Source organism: Rutilus rutilus, assembly GCF_951802725.1.
Source record: "Rutilus rutilus genome assembly, chromosome: 19".
Taxonomy (NCBI): Eukaryota; Metazoa; Chordata; class Actinopteri; order Cypriniformes; family Leuciscidae; genus Rutilus; species Rutilus rutilus.
In genome coordinates, this window is record NC_140232.1 from 16467605 (window position 1) to 16495163 (window position 27559).

Below are 27559 nucleotides of genomic sequence, written 5' to 3' on the forward strand. Positions count from 1 at the left end.
AAAGCGGTCTGCATATCGAGAAACACTGGGGTGTCCAGCACGCAGGGTGGAATGTTTCAACCCCAGGGGTGGCAAGGTGGCTTGCCAAGGTAAAGACACATGCTCAGAGAGGCTTACCCCGGATTTCCACCAACTGCGGAACGGCTGCGGTCTGGATTTGTTGCGGATCGGCTGCGGCCATGACTGACAGCGGATGCCATATGCCCCAGGAGCCTCTGAAATAACTTCAGTGGAACCGCACTCTCTCCCTCGAACTGTCTGAGGCAAGTCAGCAGTGACTGCACGCGTTCGCTCGTAAGCTGCGCACACATGGTGACCGAGTCGGTCCACCCAAAGCTGACCCGAAGGCCCAGATGGGCTAGGTGCCGGAGCACTAGGTCCTTGTGTTCGCAAACCTGGTCTCAAGAGTGAGCTAGGATCAGCCAGTCATCGAGATAGTTCAGGATGCGTACCCCGTGTGGCCATATGGCACAAGGGCTGCCTCAATGACTTTCGTGAAGACGCGAGGAGACAGGGCTAGCCCGAATGGGAGAAAGACGTACTGATATGCCCGCCCCTCGAAAGCAAACCGCAGAAACGGTCTGTGTCGAGGAAGAATGGAGACATGAAAGTAGGCGCCCTTCGGGTCGATCGCTGCAAACCAATCCTGTGGCCGCACACATTCGAAAATGCGTTTGGCCATGAGCATCTTGAACGGAAGCCTGTGGAGGGATCGGTTCAAGACGAGCAGGTCCAGGATTGGCCGTAACCCACCGGTTTTCTTGGGTACAATGAAGTAGGGGCTGTAGAAGCCGGATTTCATTTCGGCTTGAGGGACAGTCTAGATCACACCCCTCACCAGTAGGGTGGCGACCTCCGCTTGCATGACAGGGCTCGCATTGCCACTGACCATGGTGTAGCGGACTCCCCGGAAGCGGGGAGGAGACCGTGCAAACTGAATCTCGTAGCCGAGCCTGATGGTTCTCGCGACCCAGTGGGACAGGTTGGGAAGCTCTAGCCAAGCTCCCAAGAACTCTACCAGCGAGGTCATACGAACCACAGACGTACCCTCGATGGGGCAGCAAGGCGGAATGACCGGCCCGGACGTGGGAGGCATAGCGTCCCGGTGTGGGGGCACGGTCATTTGCTGCGTCCTGACAGAGGAGGCCAGGGAAGGACCAGCATTCCACGGGGGCCTGCTCTGCCAGGGGTCTGGTGACAGAGGGGGGCGACAGTGGCGAGGCCTGTGAGCGGCACACACTGTCATCCGGGACCTCTGGGGGCTGAATTAAATATTCAGAGAGAGATCAAGTAAATAAAGTAGAATACAGCTGTTTTATTACTCACAGACACACATAGATGTTTTATTCATTCAAATTACATCCAATGTCATGTTATAACAGCAACACAAACTGATTGTTTAAAATTGAAACTGGAATACTCTTTAAAAATTAGCCCTGTCAATGCAATCCAGGTTCTCGTGTGACGAGCTCTTTTTCTTCAGCGTCAGAATGTACTCGGCAAACTCTCGAATGGCTCCGTGGCCGGCGGGTCTCTGACAGGTGTATTTCGCTGCAATGAGATCTGCCACAGGTGCGTCACATGGGACACCATTCAGCCCCACCTGAGACAGGATCTCTATGTCTTCAGCTTCTGAACCTGTAAGGAAAAACATCACAGACTGCTCAATAAGAAATGTTATTATTTTGTATTTATGTTATTATCATGTGGTTCCAGGTTCTGTTCAGTTCTGTTGACACAATAATCATTACATCAACTTAATTTTGTGTGTAATTTAAACTCAAATTTCTGCGTTCGTTTTTTATTTTAAGATTACGAGGGCACATGAATTAAAAAAAATAATGATGTGCATGGAAAAATCATTTATAATATACACTGTAATATAAAAAAAGAGAATTGTTCAGTTGATTTCATGATAACTTTGATCAATGAATTTTGCAACATCGACATTGAACTGAACTGAATCAACATTAAACTGAGTTGAATAATGACACTATTGTCTTTCAAGCAGAATTTGAATTAGTCTCATATTTGAAGGTTTTTTTTTTTTTTTTTTATTACTGTGAAGATGCTTTGAAACAATCTGTATTGCATATAAAGTGCTATATAAATAAATATTACTTCTTAAAACTGGTTTCGCTGGATTTTTAACATGACACTCACCCATGAAGGCCACTTCATCCCAGCGCAGTTTCTTCTCTTTCATCAGCCTCTCCACATCAAGCCCTTTCTGCTGTTCTGCAATCCTGAGGCCACATCCAGCCTGCTGGGACACTTTCTCCAGGAGACCCCTGGACAGCGGCTTGTTCACGCTGGATATGAGGATCACCTGATGAAAGTTAGTAAACAGGTGTTGCTACATTATATAATAAAAAAATACTGTTAAAAAAAGCACAAGCTGTGGTTGCCAGAACTTTGCAGAAAAATACCGCATATTTTATAAACTGGTATCATGCTAATATCACATCCGACTACTCTGTTTTGTACCTGCATAATATACTGATAACCACTGTAATAATACACACTGTAAGCAAGAAGAGTCACATGATGAACTAGATTAAACTTTTCCACCAGCTGAGATAAATGATAAAATACAAATGGTGCTCACAGTGTCAGGCACACAAATGCAAAACACCATCATGGTAACAAAAATCACTCTAAAATAATGCAATAATTAAACCATTATTTGTCCCAGCCTATACAACTGTACCTCTATATCTTCTCTCTGTAGCATCTGTACGGCTGCCACGTCTCGAGCATTAATAGCCACAAGATCCTCTCCAGAATCCGACATGTATATCTGACTGCTCGTCAAACAGCCATACACTTTACACAGAAACAGCCTGACCGCCGATTTCTCCTCTCGGCCAAAGTAGCCAAACCTGCAGAACATGGCAGCATTTATATCTGCAGTATTGTGTTTTGTCACAAAAAGAGTTTGATGAAATACTCACCTCAGAACTCTCTGCTCAGCGACAGGCCAGTCGATGTCCACGTCGATATCAACGCTGTGCTCAGGCAGCATTTCATAGTAAGCAATCTTGCCCAGCTAAAACACACAGAACAGATCAAAATAACTGAAGCAGAGCGTTTGAGGTCATGAGCTCTCATGGAGAGGTTTCACACATGCACTCAAAAAATAAATGTTTTGCCTCCTAAAATGAGGTAAAGTAACAATTTTATAACATTTTGTCACAAATTAATTTAATTGTGTTCAATCAACCCTAATATATTTAAGAATTAAGTTTACTTAATTAATTTGTGTTAAAACTACATGAACCATCTTTGTTCACAACTAACTGGGCAGTGGATCTGTAGTTCCCAGCATGTTTTGCAAGGGACAGCATTAGGAGAGTAAATTTAGGGATTAAGTGTTATTTTATGTGTTTTTCAGAAAAGGGAAATATGTTGTTAATGTTAGTGTTTAATGGTCAGTTATGCTGGACATTTAGAGGATTTTTTCGAATTTTGTGGTCACTATACACAGCAGAGTGGTTCCTGTGTTTAGGCACATGCTAATGTTTAATCTATGCTAATGTCAGGACTGACACTAGTCTATTCTTATTTGTTATTATACATTGTGTATAATGATGAAAGAAACTGCTTATAATTAATTTGCCAATTAAATTTTTTACAAGCATAAAAAGTCATTTTATAAATTAATCAATTTCAGTATTTTGTCAAATTGAGTTGGACCAACAATTACATTTCATTGTCTAAATTTGTTTTTATGAGTTGGGACTACTGGCTACACATATGTTTTGGATGTATATCCATTCCTGCCCTCAGTTAAATTGAGTTTGTCTAATGAGTAAAAAAATTTTGAGTTTGGGACATTCTCGACATTTTTGTATTTTCAACATTTCTGAAAAGGTTTTCTTTTACTTTTTGTTTTTTTCAATGATATTTAACACTAAAAAAACAGCAATGACAAAAAATTGTTTATATTATTCATTGTTTATTTTGATTATTTTTTCCCATTTGTATTAATTTGGATTTTGGATTAACGTTAACCTCGGACAAAAGATATAAAAATAAATTAATAACTGTAATTCTCATAAGTGATGTACCAGATGAATGGGGACAAAAAGCATTTCGGGGACTTGAAGAAAAAAAAATGTGTAAAACAATATAGATTCAGCCTATTTTATATTATAAAAAAGTCTATTTTAATATTTGTATTACATAACTGTGCTATAAAATTAGTCAAGGAGTCAAGGAACAGGTTTTTCACCATATTTTGATAACTACCCACCTGTTTAAGGCCGTTTTCCAGGTCCTTTCTCTTATAAATGTAGAAAGAGCCATTTTCATAGAGTTCCCCAGGCCAGTCTTGGCGTCGAGGTCTGTGTGCCACATCGATGTTCGGAGAAGTCGGATTCTTACCCTCTAATTACAATGAAAGATATTGAAGAACTTGTAAACCTTCAGATGTAGTTCAAGCTTTTATTGCTGTCACTAAACATAAAACCTTTTCATAGAAACAGGGTTAGGGGACATAGAGATTTATAATATGATATCAAAGTATATTTAATGTGACACTTCTGTTTTTACAACATGCTGTTAAAACAGTGATCATAAAGGATTGTGCATAAACATCAAATGGAAAGTCCTTATTTGCCTTATATTCATACAAAGCAAAAATCTGTAATTGTCTCCTTATTGGAGTTTGTGAGATGTTTTCATGATACTGTACCTTTCTCGTCCACCTCCTCCCACCGAAACTGGTGTCTGCGCACCACTGAAAACACATAATCACACCCCTTTCCTGTGATCATCTGTAGGGCTTCTCTGATATGATGAGGGTGCAGACATGGAGACGTAGCCTGAATATGACAGACGATGTCCACTTCTAAAACACAGCGACAAAACAAATGACAAATACAGTGAAGATGGAGGCCTTTCTGGGCCGTAAACAGTTTTTAATAAGGGCAAACCCTTAAATATTTTACATCTTTTAAACGTTTGCAATTGCTCTATATTTCACTTCTCCCTCTTTAAGTTCCACAAATTAATGCTGCTTATGAAATATCTCATAATTTCAATATGTTTCTTTATTAAATAGAACTTTCTCTGCAAATTATAATTCATACTTTTTACTTCCTAAAAATATTTAAAATTAAATATATATATTTAAAAAAATTACTAAAGCATTTTAATTTTCTTTTTCTGTTAAATTTACAAAAACTATGAATTTCTACTTGCCTCACTAACATTTTCACTGGCCCCAACACACACACACACAAATCAACAAGTCATAGTTATTATGGATTATTATTATATATGGGTTATTATTTTGTAATATTTCCATGAATTAGATGTACATTTCAAACATCTTTGCTAAGTTAAATGAGTGAAATCATTCGATTTGATTTCACAGTGTTTTTGGCATATCTTCAATTAAAATTGGGCAATTAAACATATGTAATTTTACCTTTCAGACAAATCACCTAAGCCCCTTTCACACAGAAATTCCGTAAAATACACAGATAAAGTGACCCGGGTTCATTTGATTTTGGTTCATTCACACTGCCAGTGATTTTCCGGAATCAGAGAAGTGCGTTCACACACAACCCGTAAAAATCGCGTAAAGACACGACGTTGTGACATCAATAGGCGAGTTTCCATTAAAGATTTGCGCAAAACATTTTTTTCTAAATATGGATATAAATATTGCGAAATGACGGCGTTTCCATTAACCGATGTTATGCGACTAAAACTTTTACGCATTTCTCTGCGACTTTTTCCTCTGTAATAATGCAAAACGCGTTGCGGCAGCATGCAGACATAGGCGAGACAGCTCGCGCGCCTATTGGCTGCTCTGCGGCAACTGCAGCAGCCTATCGAGCGAGGCCTGGCGTGACGCCAGACCCAATCAGGGCACTTCGCGCCCGCTGCGTCACGTCCTGCCGAAATGGGCGTGGTCTAGGTCTATAAATACCGCTCGCAGGCAGCTATTATCTGATTTTTCATCCTTCAAGCGAAGCACACGCATCGCTGGAGCCGGAGAAGAAGCCGCGCCGTCTGAGAGAGAGCACCTTCAGCGGGACGAGTCACTGAAGTCGCTGGCCGCGCCGCCTTCCTGCCTTCCTGCTGCGCTTAGCACGGCGTGCTAAGTCGGCCCTACCCTCTAAAGCTTGCCGCACGACGTCAAGCCTGCTCCGCCGCGCTTTCTCCGCCGCCGGGCAAGCTGCGTCAGCGCTGCACACCATGGCAACGCTTCAGATCTTCCAGGCCGATCTCCTCCGTAAGCTGGATGAGGAAGGGCCTGACGCGATCTGCGTGCCGGACTTAAGGAGTGCCACGGACCTCGCTCTCCGTGCTACTAAGTCTGCAGCGCAAGCCATTGGACGGAATATGGCCTCTCTCACCGTGACTGAGAGACATCTTTGGCTGACGCTCTCGGAAATGGCCGAGTCTGAGCGCACCGCGTTCCTCGACGCCCCGCTTTCCGCCACAGGCCTCTTTGGATCCTCCGTCATGGATTTCGCGGAGAGATTCGCAGAGGTACAGAAAGCGTCACAGGCTATGAAGCACTTCCTCCCGAAGCGCTCCAGCTCTGCAGCAGGCCGTGCGAAACCGTCTGCTCAGAGCTCACAGCCACAGCCACCGTCCACTGCCTCCACTTCACAGCGCCGCCAGGCCCGAAGCGCGAGACCGCGCTCCCGCTCATCCGGTCGCCGCCCCGCTGCACGTGGCCCGCGACCTAGGATCACGGTGAAGCCCGAGGCCCTGAAGTCGTCCTAGCACAGCTAGGAAAACGACGGTGTTTGAGTCCCGCTGCGGCCAGACTCACACCAAAGTTATTCGCTCGTCCAGTTCCAGCAAATGTGACTGTTCCAGTGTTTTCTGCAGCCAACAAGTCGGTTCTGTCACCCGCTTGCCTGCACACAAATGCCGTTTTCACGGCTACCCAGATAAATCCCCAAAAGAGTGTATTTTCTGGTGTCCCGGCTACGGCCGATGGTGTTTCATGTGTAGTAAGAATGCCCACTGCCCAGTGCCCATCCCTACACACAAGCACAGCCTGTCACACAGGGCTCGCGCACATAAAACCGACTCAGATCGGTTGCGCTTCAAACATGGTGAAAGTGCCCACTACCCAGTGCCCACTAACACCGCGTTGTGCATGTCTCACGGTTTCTGTAAAAACGAAACCAACGTGCACTCGCTTCACGCAAGCGAACGATGTTTTCGATGTGATAAATGTGCCCGCTGTCCCGCGCCCACATCCACACACAGACATGACAGTTCCCACGGGAACCGCCCAGCCCTCCCCCTCGCGGCTGACCACCGCAGAGGAGTCGAGCGCGGGCAATCTGCCCGCTGTTATCAGCGCACCCCATGCCTCAAATGTCACGAGCGCGATGCTTGTGTTGCAGCACGCCGAAGCCTCTCCATCGCTGAGCGAGCGGAGTGCGCTTCGTATTCAACCCCTAGCTATCCATGCAGACGCATGGGCAAAGCTGCCCGGGGTTTCGAAGTGGGTGCTGAACATTATAAAAAGAGGCTATTCGCTGCAGTTTCGCCGACGCCCTCGCCGCTATGTGGCGCGCGTCGAGACCACGGTAAAAACAGAAGTAGCACATTTACTTCGAGCCGAAGTGACGAAACTATTGAGCAAAGGGGCCATAGAGCCTCTCTCTAAAGTTCAGAGCGAAGGAGGGCTATACAGCAGATACTTCCTGGTACCGAAAAAAGACGGGGGTCTCAGACCCATACTAGATCTAAGGCAACTGAACAAAGTGCTTGTGAAGCGACAGTTCAGGATGCTCACGACCAGACAAATCCTTGTGCAGATTCGCCAAGGAGATTGGTTTGTGTCAATAGATCTGAAAGACGCGTATTTTCAAATACAGATAGCGTCATGTCACAGGCGATATTTGAGATTCGCCTTCGAGGGCCAGGCATATCAGTACACAGTCCTGCCATTCGGTTTGTCCCTGGCACCCCGTACATTTACGAAGTGCATGGACGCGGCGCTCGCACCCCTCAGAATGAGAGGCATACGAGTGCTGAACTATTTGGACGATTGGCTGATTCTAGCGCAATCTCGCGCAGTGCTCATGGAACACACGACCATTTTACTCGATCACCTCGAGGATTTGGGTCTCAGTGTCAATTGGGCGAAGAGCTCTCTGTTACCCAGTCAGAAGATATCTTTCCTGGGCACAGAATTGGACTCGCTGTCCATGATAGCGCGACTATCACCACAGCGCGCGGTAGACATTCAGCGCACAGCGAACGCGTTTCGCTGCGGCGCGTCTGTCCCGCTCAAGAAATTTCAGAAGATGCTAGGTCTCATGGCCTCAGCATCGTCAGTGCTCCAGATGGGCCTGCTCCGCATGCGCCCGCTGCAGTTTTGGCTGAAAGCGCGAGTCCCACGCAGAGCGTGGGCATCCGGTTCGCTTCGCCTCAGGGTCAATCAGAAGTGCGTCACAGCTCTGAAACCTTGGAGAGCGAACGACTGGTACCAATTAGGTGTAAGCCTGGGGACTTCCTCGAGGGTGAAAGTGGTGTCCACGGACGCGTCCACCTCGGGATGGGGAGCGCTGCTCGAGGGCAGACCGTTCTTCGGCCAGTGGTCGGAACGGGAGAAGCTCCTGCACATAAACTGCCTCGAAATGCTGGCAGTAGACAACGCGCTGACGCGTTTTTGTCCCCAGATAAAAGGACGCCACGTCTTGGTCCGTTCGGACAACATGTCTGTGGTGTCCTACATAAATCGCCAGGGCGGCCTCAGGTCCAAGAACCTGTACAGGCTGGCAGAACGCCTCCTGGTATGGGCTCAGTGCAACCTGCGCTCGCTCAGAGCAGCGCACGTGCCAGGGCTCCTGAACATAGGACCGGACAGACTGTCCAGGAACAATGTTCCGGCAGGCGAGTGGTCCCTACACCCACAGACAGTCCAACTGCTGTGGAAGAAATTCGGCAGAGCGGAAGTAGACCTGTTTGCGTCTCAAGAAAACGCTCACTGTCAGGAATTTTTCTCAAAGAGCAGGAGCGCGCTGGCCCATGTGTGGCCCCGCCGCCCGCTCTATGCTTTTCCCCCCGTCTCTCTTCTGCCTCAGGTGATAGAACGGATCAGGGAAGAAGGATGCTCAGTACTGCTGGTGGCACCGTTCTGGAAAAACCAACCTTGGTTCCCAGTCGTGATGCAGTTAGCAAGTACTGCCCCATGGCCAGTACCAGTGAGGAGAGACCTCCTCTCACAGGCCCACGGTTCGATCTGGCATCCTCACCCGGAACTGTGGTCCCTTCATGTCTGGGCCATCAACGGGTACATGTTGGACTCCCTGAAGGAGTATTAAACACGATCACGCAGGCTAGAGCTCCGTCTACGAGACGACTCTATTCCTCGAAATGGTCAGTGTTTTCGGGCTGGTGCACAGCCCGTGGTGTGTCACCCACAGACTGTGGTGTGGCGGAGGTGCTTTCCTTCCTACAAGAGCTGTTGGATGGGGGCAGGGCCCCCTCCACGCTCAAAGTTTATGTGGCGGCTATAGCAGCGTTCTCAGAAACAACGCTTGGTCAGTCAATAGGAAGGAACGATTTAGTCATCCGCTTCCTTAGAGGGGCTAAGAGACTGAATCCTCCCAGACCTCCCTCAGTCCCCGTATGGGACCTTTCTACGGTTCTGGAAGCCATGAAAGGTGCGCCATTTGAGCCTTTACAGTCAATCGATTTGAAACACCTGTCTTTCAAGACGGTGTTTTTGCTGGCTCTCGCTTCGGTGAAGTGCATAGGGGATCTGCACGCGCTCTCTGTGAGCGCGGCGTGCATGGAGTTTGGGCCTAATGACTCAAAAGTTATACTCAAACCTAAGCACGGTTATGTTCCGAAATCCCTCAACACACCGTTTAGGGCGCAGGTTATTTCCCTGTCAGCCCTACCGGTCCCTGATGATGAAAGAGACGCGAGCCTCCTCTGCCCAGTCAGGGCATTACGAGCTTATGTGTCTCGCTCGTCTGGTTTCAGACAGACGGAGCAGCTCTTTGTTTCGTTTAGCGGACGTTCTAAGGGACTAGCCGCGTCGAAACAGAGCCTATCCAGATGGATAGTTGATGCTATAGCGCTGGCATACGCCTCCAAGGGCATGCAGTGCCCGTTGGGTGTCAGAGCGCACTCCACGAGAGGCATGGCCTCTTCGTGGGCCTGGTCAAGTGGGATTGCCTTGCAAGATATTTGTATGGCGGCAGGCTGGGCCTCCCCGTCTACATTTATAAGGTTTTATAACCTAGAGGTTCCCGCCCTGCAGGCCAGGCTGCTGTCGGTCTAAGTTTACCAGTATTATCTGACCTGATGCGTCAGCTCAGAATGCTGCGTCTACTGAGCACAGCTCAATGTTCGACAGTAAAAAAGTAGCAGCACGAGATGTGCCTGGGCAAACTGTGTAAGACCCACATTCCCCCATCAGTTCAGGCCGTACCCCGCCCTGTCTGTATGATGAAATTCGCGTCTCAGCGACGCTACCATATGTGGAAGAGTGCGGCTTCGCCCCTCCCTCTTCCTGGACTCCCTGTGAGTTCCCTGAGTGATTGTGCACTATATGTACCCCGGGCTTTCGCCCTTGGGTCTTTGGTGTCAGATCTCAGCATGCACGGCGTTTTGCATTGGGTCCCCTAGCGTAAGATATCTTACGCAGTACGAGAGACCTCTCGTAAGAGAACGTACTCGGTTACTAACGTAACCTCGGCTCTCTCTAGAAGAGGGAACGAGTACTGCGTATCTTGCCGTGCATGCACACGCTCTGGTTGCTTCGATGATGAAAAACCAGATAATAGCTGCCTGCGAGCGGTATTTATAAGCCTAGACCACGCCCATTTCGGCGGGACGTGACGCAGCGGGCGCGAAGTGCCCTGATTGGGTCTGGCGTCACGCCAGGCCTCGCTCGATAGGCTACTGCAGTTGCCGCAGAGCAGCCAATAGGCGCGCGAGCTGTCTCGCCTATGTCTGCATGCTGCCGCAACGCGTTTTGCATTATTACAAAATTAAGGATAATTTTTGGCTTCAATATCTCGCGGAAAAAGGATTTTCCCCTAGCGTAAGATATCTTACGCAGTACTCGTTCCCTCTTCTAGAGAGAACCGAGGTTACGTTAGTAACCGAGTACGTTTTACTGACATTTGGCCTGACAACATCTCATCTAACCGAAGATAGCCAACTGAATAAGGACAACACGCTTTTCTCAGCATCTGACAGAAGTGTCACAAGCTTTTCACACACATTTTCTAAAATAAAAGTAGCATCAGAAAAAAAGAGAATTACGTTTGTTGTTGACTGCACACTATTCGACTTACTCAAAACAGTCTTGCAACCCACCAGTTGAGAAAGATTGACTCTATATTTACTATGTGCATAGCTGTCTGATGTTCTGCTGAAGCTCATTCGGCAATTGCACATTTCCGCACTCGTTTGACTTGCTCCTGGCGCTGAGGTGAAGTTGGAGTGTGCATCTGAAAAGTCTCACGTTTTTTGTGGCCTTAAAGAGACGGTTCAGCGTTTTATAAAACACAATTTTTGTCAATAAAAAAAGAGACAGAAACAGCAGTTGTGAGAGGGGTGGCCAAGCTTAGGACAAGGGTGAGCAAGTCCGATCATCACTCTTCACACACTACGCTCCTCCCCACTGTGTGCTATTTACCTTTTTCTGGCTACAACTGAGTTCCCACGGGACTTCAGCGCGAGACTACAGCTAGCTGTCTAAAACGCTATTTAGGTGAATTTAAACAATGGCTAAGTTGCTAAACGCATCTTGTTGTCATGTAAGGGCCCTGTTCATGTTGGACAGACATTTTAATTGCATTTTGTGTCTGTTAAGAGGCACAAAGACACTCTTTATGTATATGCCCCCATAACTGCCGTTTTAGCTGAGTGGGAGCTCGGGGCATTAGCTGTAACAGCTCCGTGTTGCAAGCTCCGATCCGGTTCGTTTTTTTTTCTATAGACAGTACTCACAAAGGTCTAACGATCAAGATTAACTTAAAAATTGCCCGGAGTTCTCCTTTAACTGAAAGATTCATTGCACTAATCAGGTTTAGCAGAGATAACTTGGTATGTTTAGTTTCATAAGGAAGGGGAGGGGCCAAATCAAAAACCTGCCTGGTCACGTGAAAAGACCCGCGTCTAACGTTATAGCAAAAAAGCCAAGAGTATAGTGATCCAGTGACTATGACTGCATATTGATGTAGTATCTATAAAGATTATAAGTCATCAGCACCTCATTTCATCTGTTTAATCTCTTATTGTTTGGGTCTTTCCATATGATTGATATGAATGTTAATACCACTCAACATGTTTAGTTTCAGCTTGTGTAAAAAGTTAGGATTCCATGTTAATACAACTCAACATGTTTAGTTTCAGCTTGTGTAAAAAGTTAGGGTTCCATGTTAATACAACTCAACATGTTTAGTTTCAGCTTGTGTAAAAAGTTAGGGTTCCATGTTAATACAACTTAGCATGTTTAGTTTCAGCTTGTGTAAAAAGTTAGGATTCCATGTTAATACAACTCAACATGTTTAGTTTCAGCTTGTGTAAAAAGTTAGGATTCCATGTTAATACAACTCAACATGTTTAGTTTCAGCTTGTGTAAAAAGTTAGGGTTCCATGTTAATACAACTTAGCATGTTTAGTTTCAGCTTGTGTAAAAACTAAAGTGGTATAGGGCAACGGGTTTCCACGCGATTTGCGAGTAAAGTCAACTAATTCGGATTAAGAGTGCACCTTTAAGAAGTTTAGAAGAACTGCCCGCGGCTTATGTTCTAACGCCTCGTTTAAACGTACAGTATGTAATTTTTTCCGCAGCTAGGGGTCGCTAACCTCTTACAATAACAAAGGCGTAGTTTGATGACGCAACATTTGCTAAGAATTATGGATCTTGTCGTCAACGTCAAGCCGACCGATCTAATAATGTTTATGGATGAGTGAATACATCGATGTTTTTATCATGACTGTGATATGAAGCAGGTCGGGATTGCTAAGAGACAGCTATCAGCTCCACACGCGACGCGAGTCCCGCGGATATAAAAGGAATAAGGACATTTCATTCTAACGGAACTACACGCAAGTGCAGAATTACAACTCACAGGTCAGTTTATTAGACAAATTAAACTTGTGAGGTAACACAGCGCTGTTTCACTTGGTCTAACATTACACTAGCACACTAAACTGCATTTGAATGTGTTGAAAATTGTGTTAGTTTGTCTGTATGAGACTAGCAGTAAGCTAGATCAACATTAGAATAACATACAGATCATATTCTAACATTTTATCATTGTTGAACTATATAACATTGATTAGTTTTATGTAAATGTGCTCACCTGTTTAATAAAGTACATGTAGGAGCGGTCGAAGTCTCGGACGTGGAGCTCTCGGCATCTCGAAAACACCGCGCTGATATTGATTCTCGTTTTAGTTCTCCTTTTTTATCCAAAGTCTGCTTGCCATGGTCCATAATGTTTGAACGAAACAACAACAGCGTGCAAATAGACATTGCGAACTAACAGTTGTCCACGTCTGTCACTTTGGTTACTATCAGAGGGCTCTGGTTGCTATGGCAGTACGAGCGGAAACCAGGGACAACACGGATATGACGACATTGACGGCGACAAAAAGGAAATAAAGAAACGGGACGTGTGTTCGAATTAAATTACAAATTTCTCCTGGTTTGAAAGTTGTTGGAAACAGTCGGGATAATGTAAGTACACAACAAAAAAATATATATAACATAGATAAAGTGATTTTTGCTATTTTTAAAGCAAAAAAGTTACATATTGTGCCTTTAAGTCAGAAGCGGATTTCCTTCATGTTGATAGCTAGCCTAACGTTACTTGATTAATAAATGTGATTTTATAAACATAGATTGCATATGTAGCCTCTTAAGGTCAGAATGATCTAATAATTTTTTTTATATTTACCATTTTAAGTCGGTGGAAGTGCCCACGCGTTCATTATTTTATATATCATATGGTTGGGAATTGAAAATCGATCAATGTATCCTGAAATCGGATACCCAAGTTTAGGATTCGGATTCTTGTTATAAAATTTAATTTTCGATTCCTCTTATTTTCGTCTAAATCAGAATTTTCTTTTACACGTCTGTGAGGACCTGACCTGGTGATCTGCCATGACCTTGTGCAGTCGCCTCAGACAGTCTATGTTCATTCATACACTTTTGTTACAAATTGATTTCTATTAGTAACACCAATGGATTTTTATTTTGCACAAGTGATGGTTTAGAGCTTATCCCCTATTGTGATGTGACTTATTACAGATGATGCTACATATTGTGATCACTCTTGATTCAGTTGGAAAATATTTTGTATTTTTTTGTATTTACAGGTTTCTTGTCAGGATAAATCCTGAAAATTTGAAATGCACATCATAGTTCCAGGTGAGCAGAAAGAGTGGGAAGGTTGTTCGGAGGGAGACCATGGCCTTGAATCCACACGTTGCATCTTACATCAGGGACTTTGCAGAATATGATTGGCAAAATCATTAAGGTAAGAGTAATATTAGGGTTGTGCAGTGCAGCCCATATCTGTAGAAATGATTTTTGTCTGAATCTGTATTTAGAAAAATCCAAAAAGGGTGGAAATGACTTAAACCATACATTTTGCAAATTGATAGTCTGTTTTAAAATGTAATTATGTTCCCTTCACAGTTTCCATTTAACAAATATGCCTTGTATAAGTCAAAGAATTCATATTTTTATATTATAATTGTAACATCTCTTTTAATTAAAACATGAAATGGTAAAAAAATAGGGTTGAGTGATATGGTCAAAAATCATCTTGATAAAATGTTTCATATCAGTCAGTGTTGATAATTATCACAATCAATTTCTTTTAAGTTTTAAATGTCCTCAAACATACATTAAATAATGAAGACAACAGGTAAAGTAAAAATATAATGAAATGTAATAGGGGTGGGAATCTTTTTGATTCCACGATTCGATTCAAATCGATTCTTGGGGTCACGATTTGATTCAAAAGAGGCGGTACTTTTGAAATTGGGAATTCTCTTTTGAATCAAATTTCAATTTGATATATGCATAGAATAGATTTTAAACCTATGATCAAATCTAAAATCAAATCTATGCATATATCTAAATGAAATTTGATTCAAAATTGAGAATCGAACAGCAGAGAGATGAACAGCAGCTACTGTTAGTCCCAATTGAGTGGGAGTTACTTAGTTTAAATTATACACACCTGTTACGTGTCAGAACGTATAAGTGTTTATACTGTCTAGAACAAGTGAGTTTGCGCATGTTTTCTTTTTGTTTTTCTTTTTTTCTCTCTCTCTCTCTCTGTCGCTTTACGCTCATTTGAGTGTAACAGGTGCAGCTGCTTAGAAGGGCGGGGCTGATGGACTCAGCGCGTGAATATAAGCTGTGTGGAAGGCTTGTGCATCGAGTTCCCCCTCCTGCTTCACGTTGTTGTAGAGCGCGCAACACAGTGGTGTTGAAAGCCGGTTGGCTGTCGTGTACTTCCCATTTGTAGAGTAAGCTGCTTGTGAGCGGCGTTCTGATTGTTAGCGGTATAGGCCGGTAACTGTGATATTCCGCACCGTTCACTGAGACTAATTGAGAGGTCTAAGGCCCTTTTTTTTCCTGTTTACTGGTTAGCAGGGAGGTAAGAATTGTACATTTTTGTTTATTTTTTCTAAATCCAGGAAAGACGACCTAAAACTTAGTTAGAAGACCCATTTTGTTTGTTGTTTTTGTGGCCAACTGAACCCTCTCATTTTGCATTATATTTTCCTCTTCAAAACGAATGAAATCTTACCCCTAAAATAAACACTGATTCTCTTTGACTACTTTGTTTCTTTGTGTGTTTACGGGAGCAGGAGATGGAACTCCGGGCGTCGCCTTTTAATAGGCGTCGCTCTGAGTCTGTATGTTAGTGCATGTGGCACGTAACACACCTCATATCTGCGTTAATTTAATCAAACCCGCTGCTGCTCAGCGTTCACATTCGCCTCTCACAGTGTGAGCTCACGCACGTCTTTTTCATCATTAAAATGAGCAAGTCGACAGACATATCTATATGAAAGGAACTGACTATCCTAAGCCTAAATTGATCGTAGAGACCATTGGTGGTGTAAACTCCACCCACTGGCCCAAAGACGGTGTCCAGTGTCGTGGTCGAAGGAAATTCAGCGTGTAAGTCTTTTCGGGCGCTTCTGGAAAAATCACTTTAATTTATTAAACAGTTGATCTCTAATTTTAATTCTGACTCCATGAATAATTTAATCTGACTCCAAATTTAAGTGACTCTTTGTTTTGTTTTTTACTGATTTTCTCTCTGAACAGCTGATCAAATGATGAATTGTGATTTAATTTAGATCTTTTATTATTCTTGACATTCCATACTTTCAGTTATTAATTCATTATGGACCCAATGCCGCATAGAGATCACGTCGGCCGGATCGTGTTTCTCACGGACACAAACTTGCTAATTCTGATTTTAGTCAGTGGATGTAGGGTTTGCTAATACCTCTAAAGTCGGTTGCCTACAGTGCTCACTCGAACAAAAAAGTGTAGTTTATTTTAGCCATTTCTATACAACTTGCTAAATCAGTGACAGACACAAATCAAAAGGTCTTCAGATGACGTGCCTACTGCTCCGTTCATACATGCGCCTTTAGTTTGACCTAGATTTGCGGTAGCATCAGCCTCCTTAATTTACTAAAATAATGATTTCAGAATACTTCAGAATAAATCAAGATGTAACATTTATTTTGCCAGGCAGGGTTAAGCATACATAACTGATCAGCATAAAATACAAACATAATTCAAAATGCAATATCAAAAATAGTTTAAAAGAGTCAGCATACCTGGCAATAGAGACACACAGCAAAAGTGTGGGAAGTTCTGTTTACAGATGCTTCCTTGAGTGGTTTGCCAATTCCCTTTAAATACCCAAGTGGAACAAAAGAACAATAAACATCTAGCACCCAAATATTTATTCAGCTTTCGTTGGACCCTTTCTCGTGCCCCATGTGGTCACGCCTGAGTTTGGGGGATAAAGACGAATGTTATCAACGATCTTTATTGGGGCATCTCCCACATCAGAAGAACAGGCATTGTTTTCTTTTTTCTGACTGTTCTGCTGCTGCGGGAATGAAACTTCTTTACCATTCGCACCAAAAGTATTTATTTTGACCTCTCATAAAACAGCTGAAGACAGTAGGTTTGTGTGTTTTGCATGACTGAATGAGACCTGGAGGGGAGAAGATAGTGTGAGGGGTAGGGCTGCACGATATGAGGAAAAGCTGCGATGTGCGATAACATTGTTTAATATTGCGATGACGATATGACTTGCGATAAATATTCAAATGTGAATGTTAGCTATAGCCTACTGTTCCCATGTCTTAGTGCTTTAATAGGTTATTTGCGTGATAGGTCAAACGTTTACCTGCCTGGTTCAGATTACACGATTTTAGCGCGATTTTGGCACGATCCGTTTGACGTAGGGTGTCGTGGGGATTCGTAAATGACGACGGGCGTTGGGACGCAAGATTCGATCGCGTCATCTCGTATAGTGTGTCATAGTGGGCGACAACCTACGTCGCGTCTGCGATGCTTCACGACATGCTTCACACAGCAAGAGTGTGCGTGCGCCAGTGTGTGTGTGTGTGTGTGTGTGTGTGTGTGCAGGGGCGCTGCTAAGGATTTTGGGCCCCATGAAAAGAATCTTGACAGGGCCCCCAACACAGCTGAGACTTTTTTCATATTAATTTACATAAAATCATGGTTTATGGTATTTTGACCATCATTCTCATATATTTAAGTCAATCAAACAATTGAACATCCCATGTCCACATCCGTAATTTGTCCTCTGTAATACTGCACTACTTCAGTACTGTATAATGTATATACTGTGCATAGCTGTACATGTGTCATATAGTGTATTCACATATATTTATATTTGTATGTATGTGAGGCAAAGCCGTGCACCCGCTGCACCCTGCTCTATCGAAACGTGCTAACTTGTCGAAAAATGCTACCGTAGAGACCTGGGGCCTCATGTACAAAGCGTGCGTACGCACAGAAAAGTGCCGTAGGCTACGATCATTGTCACGGGCGGTCCACTAACAATTTAGGCCTACTTACAAACCCACCTTTTCTTGTGAAATATTGGGTAACATACTGTCGACCCTTTGCCTCTTTCCAGGGTTTCCCCAGGTTTGATCACCCCAAATTTAAGACTTTTTTAAGACCTTTTTAAGACCACTTTGATGAAAATTAAGACCTACATCGCACCCATTATGCAGTCGTAAAACACCAGATCAAATCCCAATAATGACTATTACTAACAAATGTTTTAATTAAAAATACATTTATTATAAAAAAAACTCATTCAACACACTGCAAAGTGATGTTTTTGGTAAATATCAAACATTCATAACAATAAACAGATAAACTAACTTTTCAAATCGTCTTAGTAAAGTTTCTCAGCATTCAAATTGCTTCAACCATTGCTTCAGAGGGGTAGACAGATAGGTAAGAGAGATATAGATAGTAGGGGTGTAACGTTCACAAAATTCACGGTTCGGTTCAATACTATACACTTGTGGCACGTTTGCACATTTGATGTTGGACAATGTTGTGGTCGCGCCGGCGTCTCTTATATTATGAGCGCGCTTGCCACGCGCAACGCGCCTACATTTGAAATAATGAAATTTTGGTCGGCAGGAAAAATGGTCCAACAAACCGTTCGGTTCTATGATAGGCCTACTTCATCACACCGGCGCTATAAGTGAAGTCAAGCTGTTTGTGTTGCCTGGATACAATTTGGGCGGACTGAACCATTTTATGATAATCGAGAGGGGGAGAGGGGCCCACGGACGTTTGTGTTTCCTAAACAAATAAAAAAATTTGACACCAGGAAACAGCAAATAGAATAATTTAAAGTTAATAATTTTTACTATCAAATATTTTTTTTAGCACCACAATTTTATTGGGGGCTTCTCTGGGCCCCTTTTAGTCATGGGCCCCGAGAATCGTCATCGTTTACCCCCCCTTTACAGCGCCCCAGTGTGTGTGTGTGTGTGTGTGTGCGAGTGAGTGACTGTGTGTGTGTGTGTGTGTGTGTGCACGAGTGAGTGAGCGAGGGACAGTGAGTGTGTGTGTGTGTGTGTGTGTGTGCGCGTGCGAGTGAGCGAGTGTGCGAGTGAGTGAGTGAGCGAGGGACTCAGTGTGTGTGTGTGTGCGAGTGAGTGAGTGAGCACAAGTGAGTGAGTGAGCGAGCGAGGGACAGAGTGTGTGTGCGCGAGTGAGCGTGTGTGCATGCGAGTGAATGTGTGCGTGTAGTCTGACACGTTTCTTGTCCACAACACGACCAGATTTTAGGAGTCAAAATCGTTTAATCTGACACCGTAACTATCATAACAGAAACAAAAATCTTGTAATCTGAACCAGGCATTATTCATCGTGTCAGGCTGTCGGTTGCGATGTGTTCATCGCGCGAGTTCATATCGCGATGACGATGAAAATTCGATGTATCGTTCAGCCCTAGTGAGGGGTCAGGAACTCAGCATGGGGGGAAGAGATGAGATTAGTGAGTTTTATTGTTTTATTGCAGAAGTCCATCCTTACAGTGGTAATTGTTCTATAATCAATTTAAGGTTACAATACTTTGGGGAAACGCAGCCCTGATCAGTGGCCGATTGTTTGGAGTCAGAGATATAGAATACGGGCCATTGCATTCTCAATATTTATTACTTTAGCTTCTGATACAGGACATGTTCATTCTCTTTTAAAGAGTATTTGATCGTTACCACAGAAAACCGCTTGTGTGTCCATGTTGAACGTGTTTCTTGTATGTAAAAACTAAAGTAGCTATTTATTTAGTAGCTAGTAGCTATAAACATAAGCTATTTTCTGTGAATGTCCGAGACTTCCGGTTCATTAGCCGCTATAGGGAAATAACAAGATGAATAACAAAGTGCTGTAAATGATACAAATATTTGTGCTACAAACTAGTGTTGACAATTATGACAAATTCAATACATCAAAATATCAAGAAGCATAACAAGCTTTTTTGTACTGCTAGAAATAACTGTAAGCGGATGACACCGGATTTACAAATGGCCGGAAAAATAAGGTGGATACTATAGGAAAAAAAATTCTCCTAAAAAGGTGTTGATAATGTGAGTTCGTTTTTTTATTTTATTATTAGTTGTATGTTTTGCCTCTGATTGATTTGTGCTTATCATTCCTTGCAGGATTATCACAAGTGCTGTCGCTCTTCTTCCACTTGACAGTGACACCGTCACTACCCTCCTCACCTGGCCTTCATCCTCACCTGTCTTGCTTTCTTTCTAAGTTTCTTTTTTTTACCTGTTCAGGATAATTTTTGTATGAATTGAAATTGGTCACTGATTTTAATTATTAATTAGGCTATATATTGTTCATTAGTCTTCTTTTAAAACAGATTTTTGTTGTTGTATTATATTACATTATTATTACTAATGTATTGTTTAAAAATACACAATAAACCTTGTTGTGCAGTTAAAGCTTCAATTGTTCTTTTTTCTATTTCCCATTAGCAGTTAAAATAATATTCCTACGGATTTTCTACATATTCTACAGATTACACAGTAGCACTATAAAAGTCATAAAATAACATTTCATAACTGTATAATACTATACAGTAGGCCATTATTAAAAGTCAACGGTGTAATACTGTGCTTTAACATGGTAAAGATGATGCTGAAGGTCTGTCTCACCGGGTCTGTGTCGGATGAACTCCCGGATGGTATCCAGAGAGCTGGAATCATCTTTGGAAACTTCAGGACTGCGACGATGAACTTTCGCACCCCAGACTTTTGCGACACGCTCAATTTCATCGTGATCTGTGGAAACCCACACACTGCCACACAACATCAGTTATTAAATTTGACTTACAAAAGACAAATTAAGACCTTTAAAAGCAGCATATCTGGTAATCGTAGCTCATTTGAATCTTAAACATGACGACAAACTTAGGCAAACATTTCATTTAGGCCTATCTCCCAGTTTAAGTTGGTTTAATTCACACATCGAAGAACAAAAATCATATTAAAGCCATAATATTAAAACAGTTAAGAAAAGCTCAAATGTAGTTGCCTGTCAAAGACTCCTGAGTCCAAGGCAGCTCTCAGAACCCATCCGATGAGAGGAATACCGGCCAGATTCTTGATGTTCTTCAGAGGGATTCCTTTACTGCCACCCCGGGCCAGAATCAGAGCCGCCCGGTGAGGTAATCCAGAGGACGGGGAACCGACACCCGAACTCACCTGAGCCTGTGCGAACCCGTTGCTCTCCATCGCCCTGAGACGCAGTGAGGGAACGGAAAAGTGAGATTCACGGGATGCAGATTGGCAATAGCCTAATAATAATTGTATATATTCACTAGATTATTAGTTTGATAGATTTAAAATAATATGCTTAACGATCAGAGTCGTTTTACAGGGCTTCCTCTCTGACAAATAGATCGTCTTTATAGTATATCTGCCAGATATTCATCACTCAGCCGAGCGACCGGAGCTACTTTCACATCTCTCGTATAACTCCGCGATCTCTGATCGTTTTAAACGGAGATGTGTTTTAAAACGGTCACAAACTGTGAACATAAAACTGCTGATAGATGTATATAAGTTTAAGAATATCCCTAGGAAGAAAAACAAATCTGTAGCCTGTGACACAATGAGATTGAACTTAAAATATAAGACAAGTAACTTAAATTGTTTAATAATCGACATTGTTACTAAATCTATTTTAATTGCTTAGTTAGTTAATTAATAATAATATAAACTAATATTGCAATTGTTGCAGTGTTGTAATGGACTATGTTTCTTAGCGGAAGCTTTAAGATGATAACTATGTAACGCCAGACATAGCCTATAATTGACAGAAATTAAACAGTTCGTTGAATATCTAAAAATCTTTTTTTTAAACGTTTCCATTCCTGTTTTTTGTTAAGTAGACTAGGCCTATCATATTTCATTAGCTAGCCTACAAGGCCCATAGGATAGTAAGAATATGAAGCTCAAATTCCAGGACGAAAAAAATAGAATAACATATTTTTATTCAGAGGCCCAAACTAAGCAAACATATTTAATGTGGTGCAGCCGTTGTTATCGATATGGGCAAAAACCAATATGAAATGATCTATCTATCGAGAGAATGAAATATATTTGTTTCACCTCATCATTTATATTTCACACTCACCACACGAGAGCAGCAGTGTCACAGTTTTTGCTTAATCAAAACAGAACAGCGTTTATGTGCTTGAAATAAAACTGATTTATATGATCAATTAACTTTGCTTTTGCCCTATTATTTTACTGTATTTCCTTAAATTTTGTGTATCATTATAATTTTTACTTTGACATGAAACACCCTGCAGTTTTTGGTGCGTTATTAAAGTTATTATAAACGCACTGAGTTTTTGCTTTGCATGTTCACAATGTTTACAAAGTCCCCAAATAGATGCATGCACAAATAACAGATGCAAATGTTTAATTATGAATCTCATCATACATATTTTGCACACTTTTGTTCACCATGTAAATCTATAACAACATGTTTAAGTAAATACTCCTCTCGAATCCAGGTGTCATATCCATTCTCTCAGAAAGCACAGAATTGTAAGTTTTAGTTATTGACTAAATAAAAGAGGCAGTTGAAAGACAAAGATCTGCTCTGATCTTCACTCTCTCTGTATGAGACTCATATTCTGACTAGAATCTGAGTATGACGACGTCAGGCCAATGGTTTGTTATGCAACGCACACAATTCTGTCAGTTGAGCCTTGAGATAAAATTGCAATAGTAACCAGCAACCCAATGAGTCACTTGAATTTCACTTTTTTAAAATAAAATAGGAATTGCAAATGTTTCATTTCTTATATATGTTTATATTTAGGATACCTAAAATCAGATGATGATAAAACTTCATAATACATATATATATATATATGAGAACTGGCGTGCTCCACCACACAGGAGATCTTCTCTCCAGGTTTGGGAAAGTATTCCAGGTGGGAGTGAATCTGGTACCAGTCTCCATCAGCCAGCTCTTCAGTGGAGGTCACATCAGCTGCCACCGCTTCATCATCTCTCATCCACGTCAGTTTGATGGGTTTGGGGTAGAAGTCATAGGCACTGCAGATAAACATGGCTGGACTTTTACCACTGGCCTGCCTTACTGACCTGACCATGACTTCTGGTTTTACTGTAGACATCATGAAGTTAATTTTGTGTTTTGATTCATGTGTGGTTTTAAAACGTTTTTAGTGTTCAGGGCATCTCACCTGTTTTTACTTCCATAGGGAGGAATTGCCCAAAGTGCTTGCATTCAGCAATGACTTTCTCTGCCTCCTTTTGTAGTCACTCAGGTTTTTTATTAAAATCATCGGCCATTTCACTGCATATTCAATGTACGCAACAACTTTGTTTTCAGTACTGTTAAATCTCAGCAATTCAGTTTTGTCGTATATTGAGTAGATGAGCTCAACATTTTGTAGAGAACCAAGTACACGACAGAATTAGGATGAATCCATAATGTCCATAAACTAAAACACAACAAACCGCACCCAACAAACCTTTTGACTGTTTAATAATACAACATGTTCTGATACAGTCTAACTTTGCAAAAAAAAAAAAAAAAATCACATATTTCTAAACAAAAAAATTCAGAGTAAAGATATTTGTATCTACAATTTAAATTTAAATGGCATTTTCAGTACAAAGAAAGTTAACGTAGAACTATTTCATCACTATATTAAAGTCAGATTATAGCTTACCTGTTTCAATCAAAATCAGAAAGGGGGTTTCTTCGCCATGAATGTTTGTACAAACAAGGAATTTACTTTGGCAGGAAGGTGCATACATATAACATACAACATATAAGGAACAGGATATAAGAGCACAAGAACACACATGGGATACCTTATAAGGCAATGGTGCAAATATGCAAAAGTGCAAATATAGCAATGAGCTAAGAGTTTATAGTTTTAAGTCAGTGAAAATATGACATGGATAAGAGTTTCTAGTTTCTAGTTTAAAGTAACAATGAGAGTTCCTGGCCTTGTTAAAGAGGCCAGTAGCAGAAGGGAAGAAACTATTCTTATGGCGTGAGGTGTTGGTCCTGACCTGTATATACTGAAAAAAAAATATAAACGCAACGCTTTTATTTTTGCCCCCATTTTTCATGAGCTGAACTCAAAGATCTAAGACTTTTTCTGTGTACACAAAAGGCCTATTTCTATCAAATATTGTTCACAAATCTGTCTAAATCTGTGTTAGTGAGCACTTCTCCTTTGTTGAGATAATCCATCCACCTCACAGTGGCATATCAAGATGCTGATTAGAGAGCATGATAATTGCACAGGTGTAAAAAAAAAAAAAAAAAGTTGTTGATTGTGGCCTTAGGAATGTTGGTCCACTCTTCAATGGCTGTGGGAAGTTGCTGGATATTGGCAGGACCTGGAACACGCTGTCGTATACGCCGATCCAGAGCATCCCAAACACAATTCATTCATGCTGACTGCAGGAATGTCCTCCAAAGCTGTTGCCCGTGAATTGAATGTTCATTTTTCTACCATAAGCCGTCTCCAAAGGCGTTTCAGAGAATTTGGCAGTACATCCAACCGGCCTCACAACCGCAGACCACGTGTAACAACACCAGCCCAGGACCTCCACATCCAGCATCTTCACCTCCAAGATCGTCTGAGACCAGCCACCCGGACAGCTGCTGCAACAATCGGTTTGCATAACCAAAGAATTTCTGCACAATCTGTCAGAAACCATCTCAGGGAAGCTCATCTGCATGCTCGTCGTCCTCATCGGGGTCTCGACCTGACTGCAGTTCGCAATCCCGGTTTTCACTGTACAGGGAAGATGGCAGACAGTGTGTATGGCGTCGTGTGGGTGAGCGGTTTGCTGATGTCAACGTTGTGGATCGAGTGGCCCATGGTGGCGGTGGGGTTACGGTATGGGCAGGCGTATGTTATGGACAACGAACACAGGTGCATTTTATTGATGGCATTTTGAATGCACAGAGATACCGTGATGAGATCCTGAGGCCCATTGTTGTGCCATTCATCCACAACCATCACCTCATGTTGCAGCATGATAATGCACGGCCCCATGTTGCAAGGATCTGTATACAATTCCTGGGAGCTGAAAACATCCCAGTTCTTGCATGGCCAGCATACTCACCGGACATGTCACCCATTGAGCATGTTTGGGATGCTCTGGATCGGCGTATATGACAGCGTGTTCCAGGTCCTGCCAATATCCAGCAACTTCACACAGCCATTGAAGAGGAGTGGAAAAACATTCCACAGGCCACAATCATCAACCTGATCAACTCTATGTGAAGGAGATGTGTTGCACTGCGTGAGGCAAATGGTGGTCACACCAGATACTGACTGGTTGTCGGACCCCCCCCCCGGACAAATGTACCACAGGGCTGTACTGCATTTTTGAAGTCATCCCACTGTGTGCACTGTGTCTTTGAATACATGTGTGTTGCATGGATCTAGAAGCAGCGAAACTAGTTCTCATATTACACTGTATTTAGCTTAGATTTCTCTTGCAAAATGTTAACCCCACTGATTTGGATTAACACCTCTGTGCAAAGATTCTTCTTTCAGAATTCTCCACTTTAATGTATCTGAAACTCTTGGTAAGACATCTTTGTTTTTTTACTCCACAAAGTTACCATCTAAAACCCATTTGATTGAAACATTTTAACTTTGTCAATTCAATAAGAAAGTTCTAAAAAAATAGCCAAACATTTTGGTATACATTACAAATACAGAGAAGTAGGATTACATATGGTTTGTAACTAGTCTTGTGGACCAATAACAATATAAATGTGACAGATGCAGAATGTATTTTTTTGTTCTGTTGTCGTGTACAAATGACGTATACATTTGCAAAAGTGCAAAATATGTAAAAATAAAATAAATAATATTAGATCAGGTAAAAAAAAAAAAAAAAAAAGTTGTAGTTGTTCATTTATTGTGCTTTGACTAATCTTGTTAAAGTTTATTGATTAATGCTGTTTGATCAGGATTTTATTATTCCTTTTCTTTTGGTATGGACACTACCACATGACAAACTGTTCTTCGCAGTATGCAAAAAGTCTGTCATGGGGTGGAAGGATGAACCCAATTGCAGACAATATGCAAACACACAAGGTTTATTTATAACAGAAAACAGGGAAAACAAAGCCCACGAGGGGGTAAAACAGAGGTAAGGATGGCTGACTAACAAGCAAGACAATAACTAGACTAAGAACTGGGATATACTACATACAACTCTTCAGACAAAAACTCTTACTTGACCAGGCACTCTCAGCAATGGTACAGGCAGGTTACACATTGATTGACAATGAACCAACACAGGACAGAAAACATGAGGGGATTAAATAGGGAGAAAATGAAGAGGGCAACAGGTGATAACAGTGAAACAATAATGACTAAACAAGGATAACAAGGGGGTGGGGTTAAGTAATGAGACACCACAAGCACATGGCCCAAACAAATGGCCATGTGCTTGTACACAAAACATGGGTCTGTCATGATCCTGCCTCAAGACTAAAGAAAGACAGGGACTAGATGGCAGAATCATGACAAAGTGTGTCTGGTTTAAAAAATTTAACAAATTCATTTTTTTATTGAAAGAAATCATACTGTAACTGTAAGCAGGTTAAGACAAGTGGTTATCGTCCATGTGTAGAGATCTCCAATGAAGCAAAACTATCCAAATCCCCAGCAGGCTATAACAAGCAGAAGTCAAAGTACGAAAAAGCTTTGCTCCAATCCAGCAACCATCAATGAGATAAATAGAAACGCTAATAAATAGCTTTCTCCAGGTATATAACTATTTAAGTAACTAACAACCCTAAATCCAGTTCCACTGTGGTAAACCGACCCAAGACTGACTGAATGTCATAATGTCATAATGTAGTTTGACTGACTGACAGTCAAAATTCTGGTGACGGTGACCTCTGGTGGTTGAGTGGTTAACTTGAGCCAAGATCATATGAATACCAGAATATCAAGTTCATGACTGACCACAGCACCACGGGTGTAAGGATCCAAAAACCGACTCACTTCTGTGAACAAACATGCTTGTATCATTTTGCGGAATAGCATTTTTCATTGCCTATTTGTCATATACTGAAGGTCAAAGTAAGTAAAAGCTTTAGGACAAATTCTAAAACTTTTAATTAATAATGTGATTTAAAATGTGATTCATTAATGATAATTTTGCTGATACAGAACAAATCGAATCAATGATAATCCTTCTATGAACGAAGAGCGATTCCATTGTAATACTGCTAAAGCTTGAGTTGTTGTTTCATTATGTTTATTGCAGAAATAAATGCAGAATTTTATTTTCACTTGCAGTGCAGATATCTTCATATGAATATATATAGCCTATATATATATAATTGTTATTATTATTTTGGTTAAATTTAAGAATTTGAGTTAAACTACTAGAACTAAAAATCTTTTCTAGGTGATATGTAACAAATCTTTTAAATTCTGAAATC

General features: G+C 42.1%; 1 protein-coding gene across 1 annotated transcript; it reads right to left on the minus strand.

Annotated features, from left to right (window-relative positions):
- Positions 1–1423: 1423 nt before the first annotated feature.
- LOC311279041 (N-acylneuraminate cytidylyltransferase B-like) lies at positions 1424–23210 on the minus strand (the record flags this gene model as incomplete). Its single annotated transcript, XM_084390272.1, has 9 exons — positions 1424–1638; positions 2164–2356; positions 2711–2882; positions 2955–3049; positions 4256–4389; positions 4697–4852; positions 20737–20879; positions 21116–21319; positions 23050–23210. 9 exons carry the CDS (start codon positions 23208–23210, stop codon positions 1424–1426), a joined length of 1473 nt encoding a protein of 490 aa, XP_084246398.1.
- Between the last annotated feature and the right edge of the window lie 4349 nt (positions 23211–27559).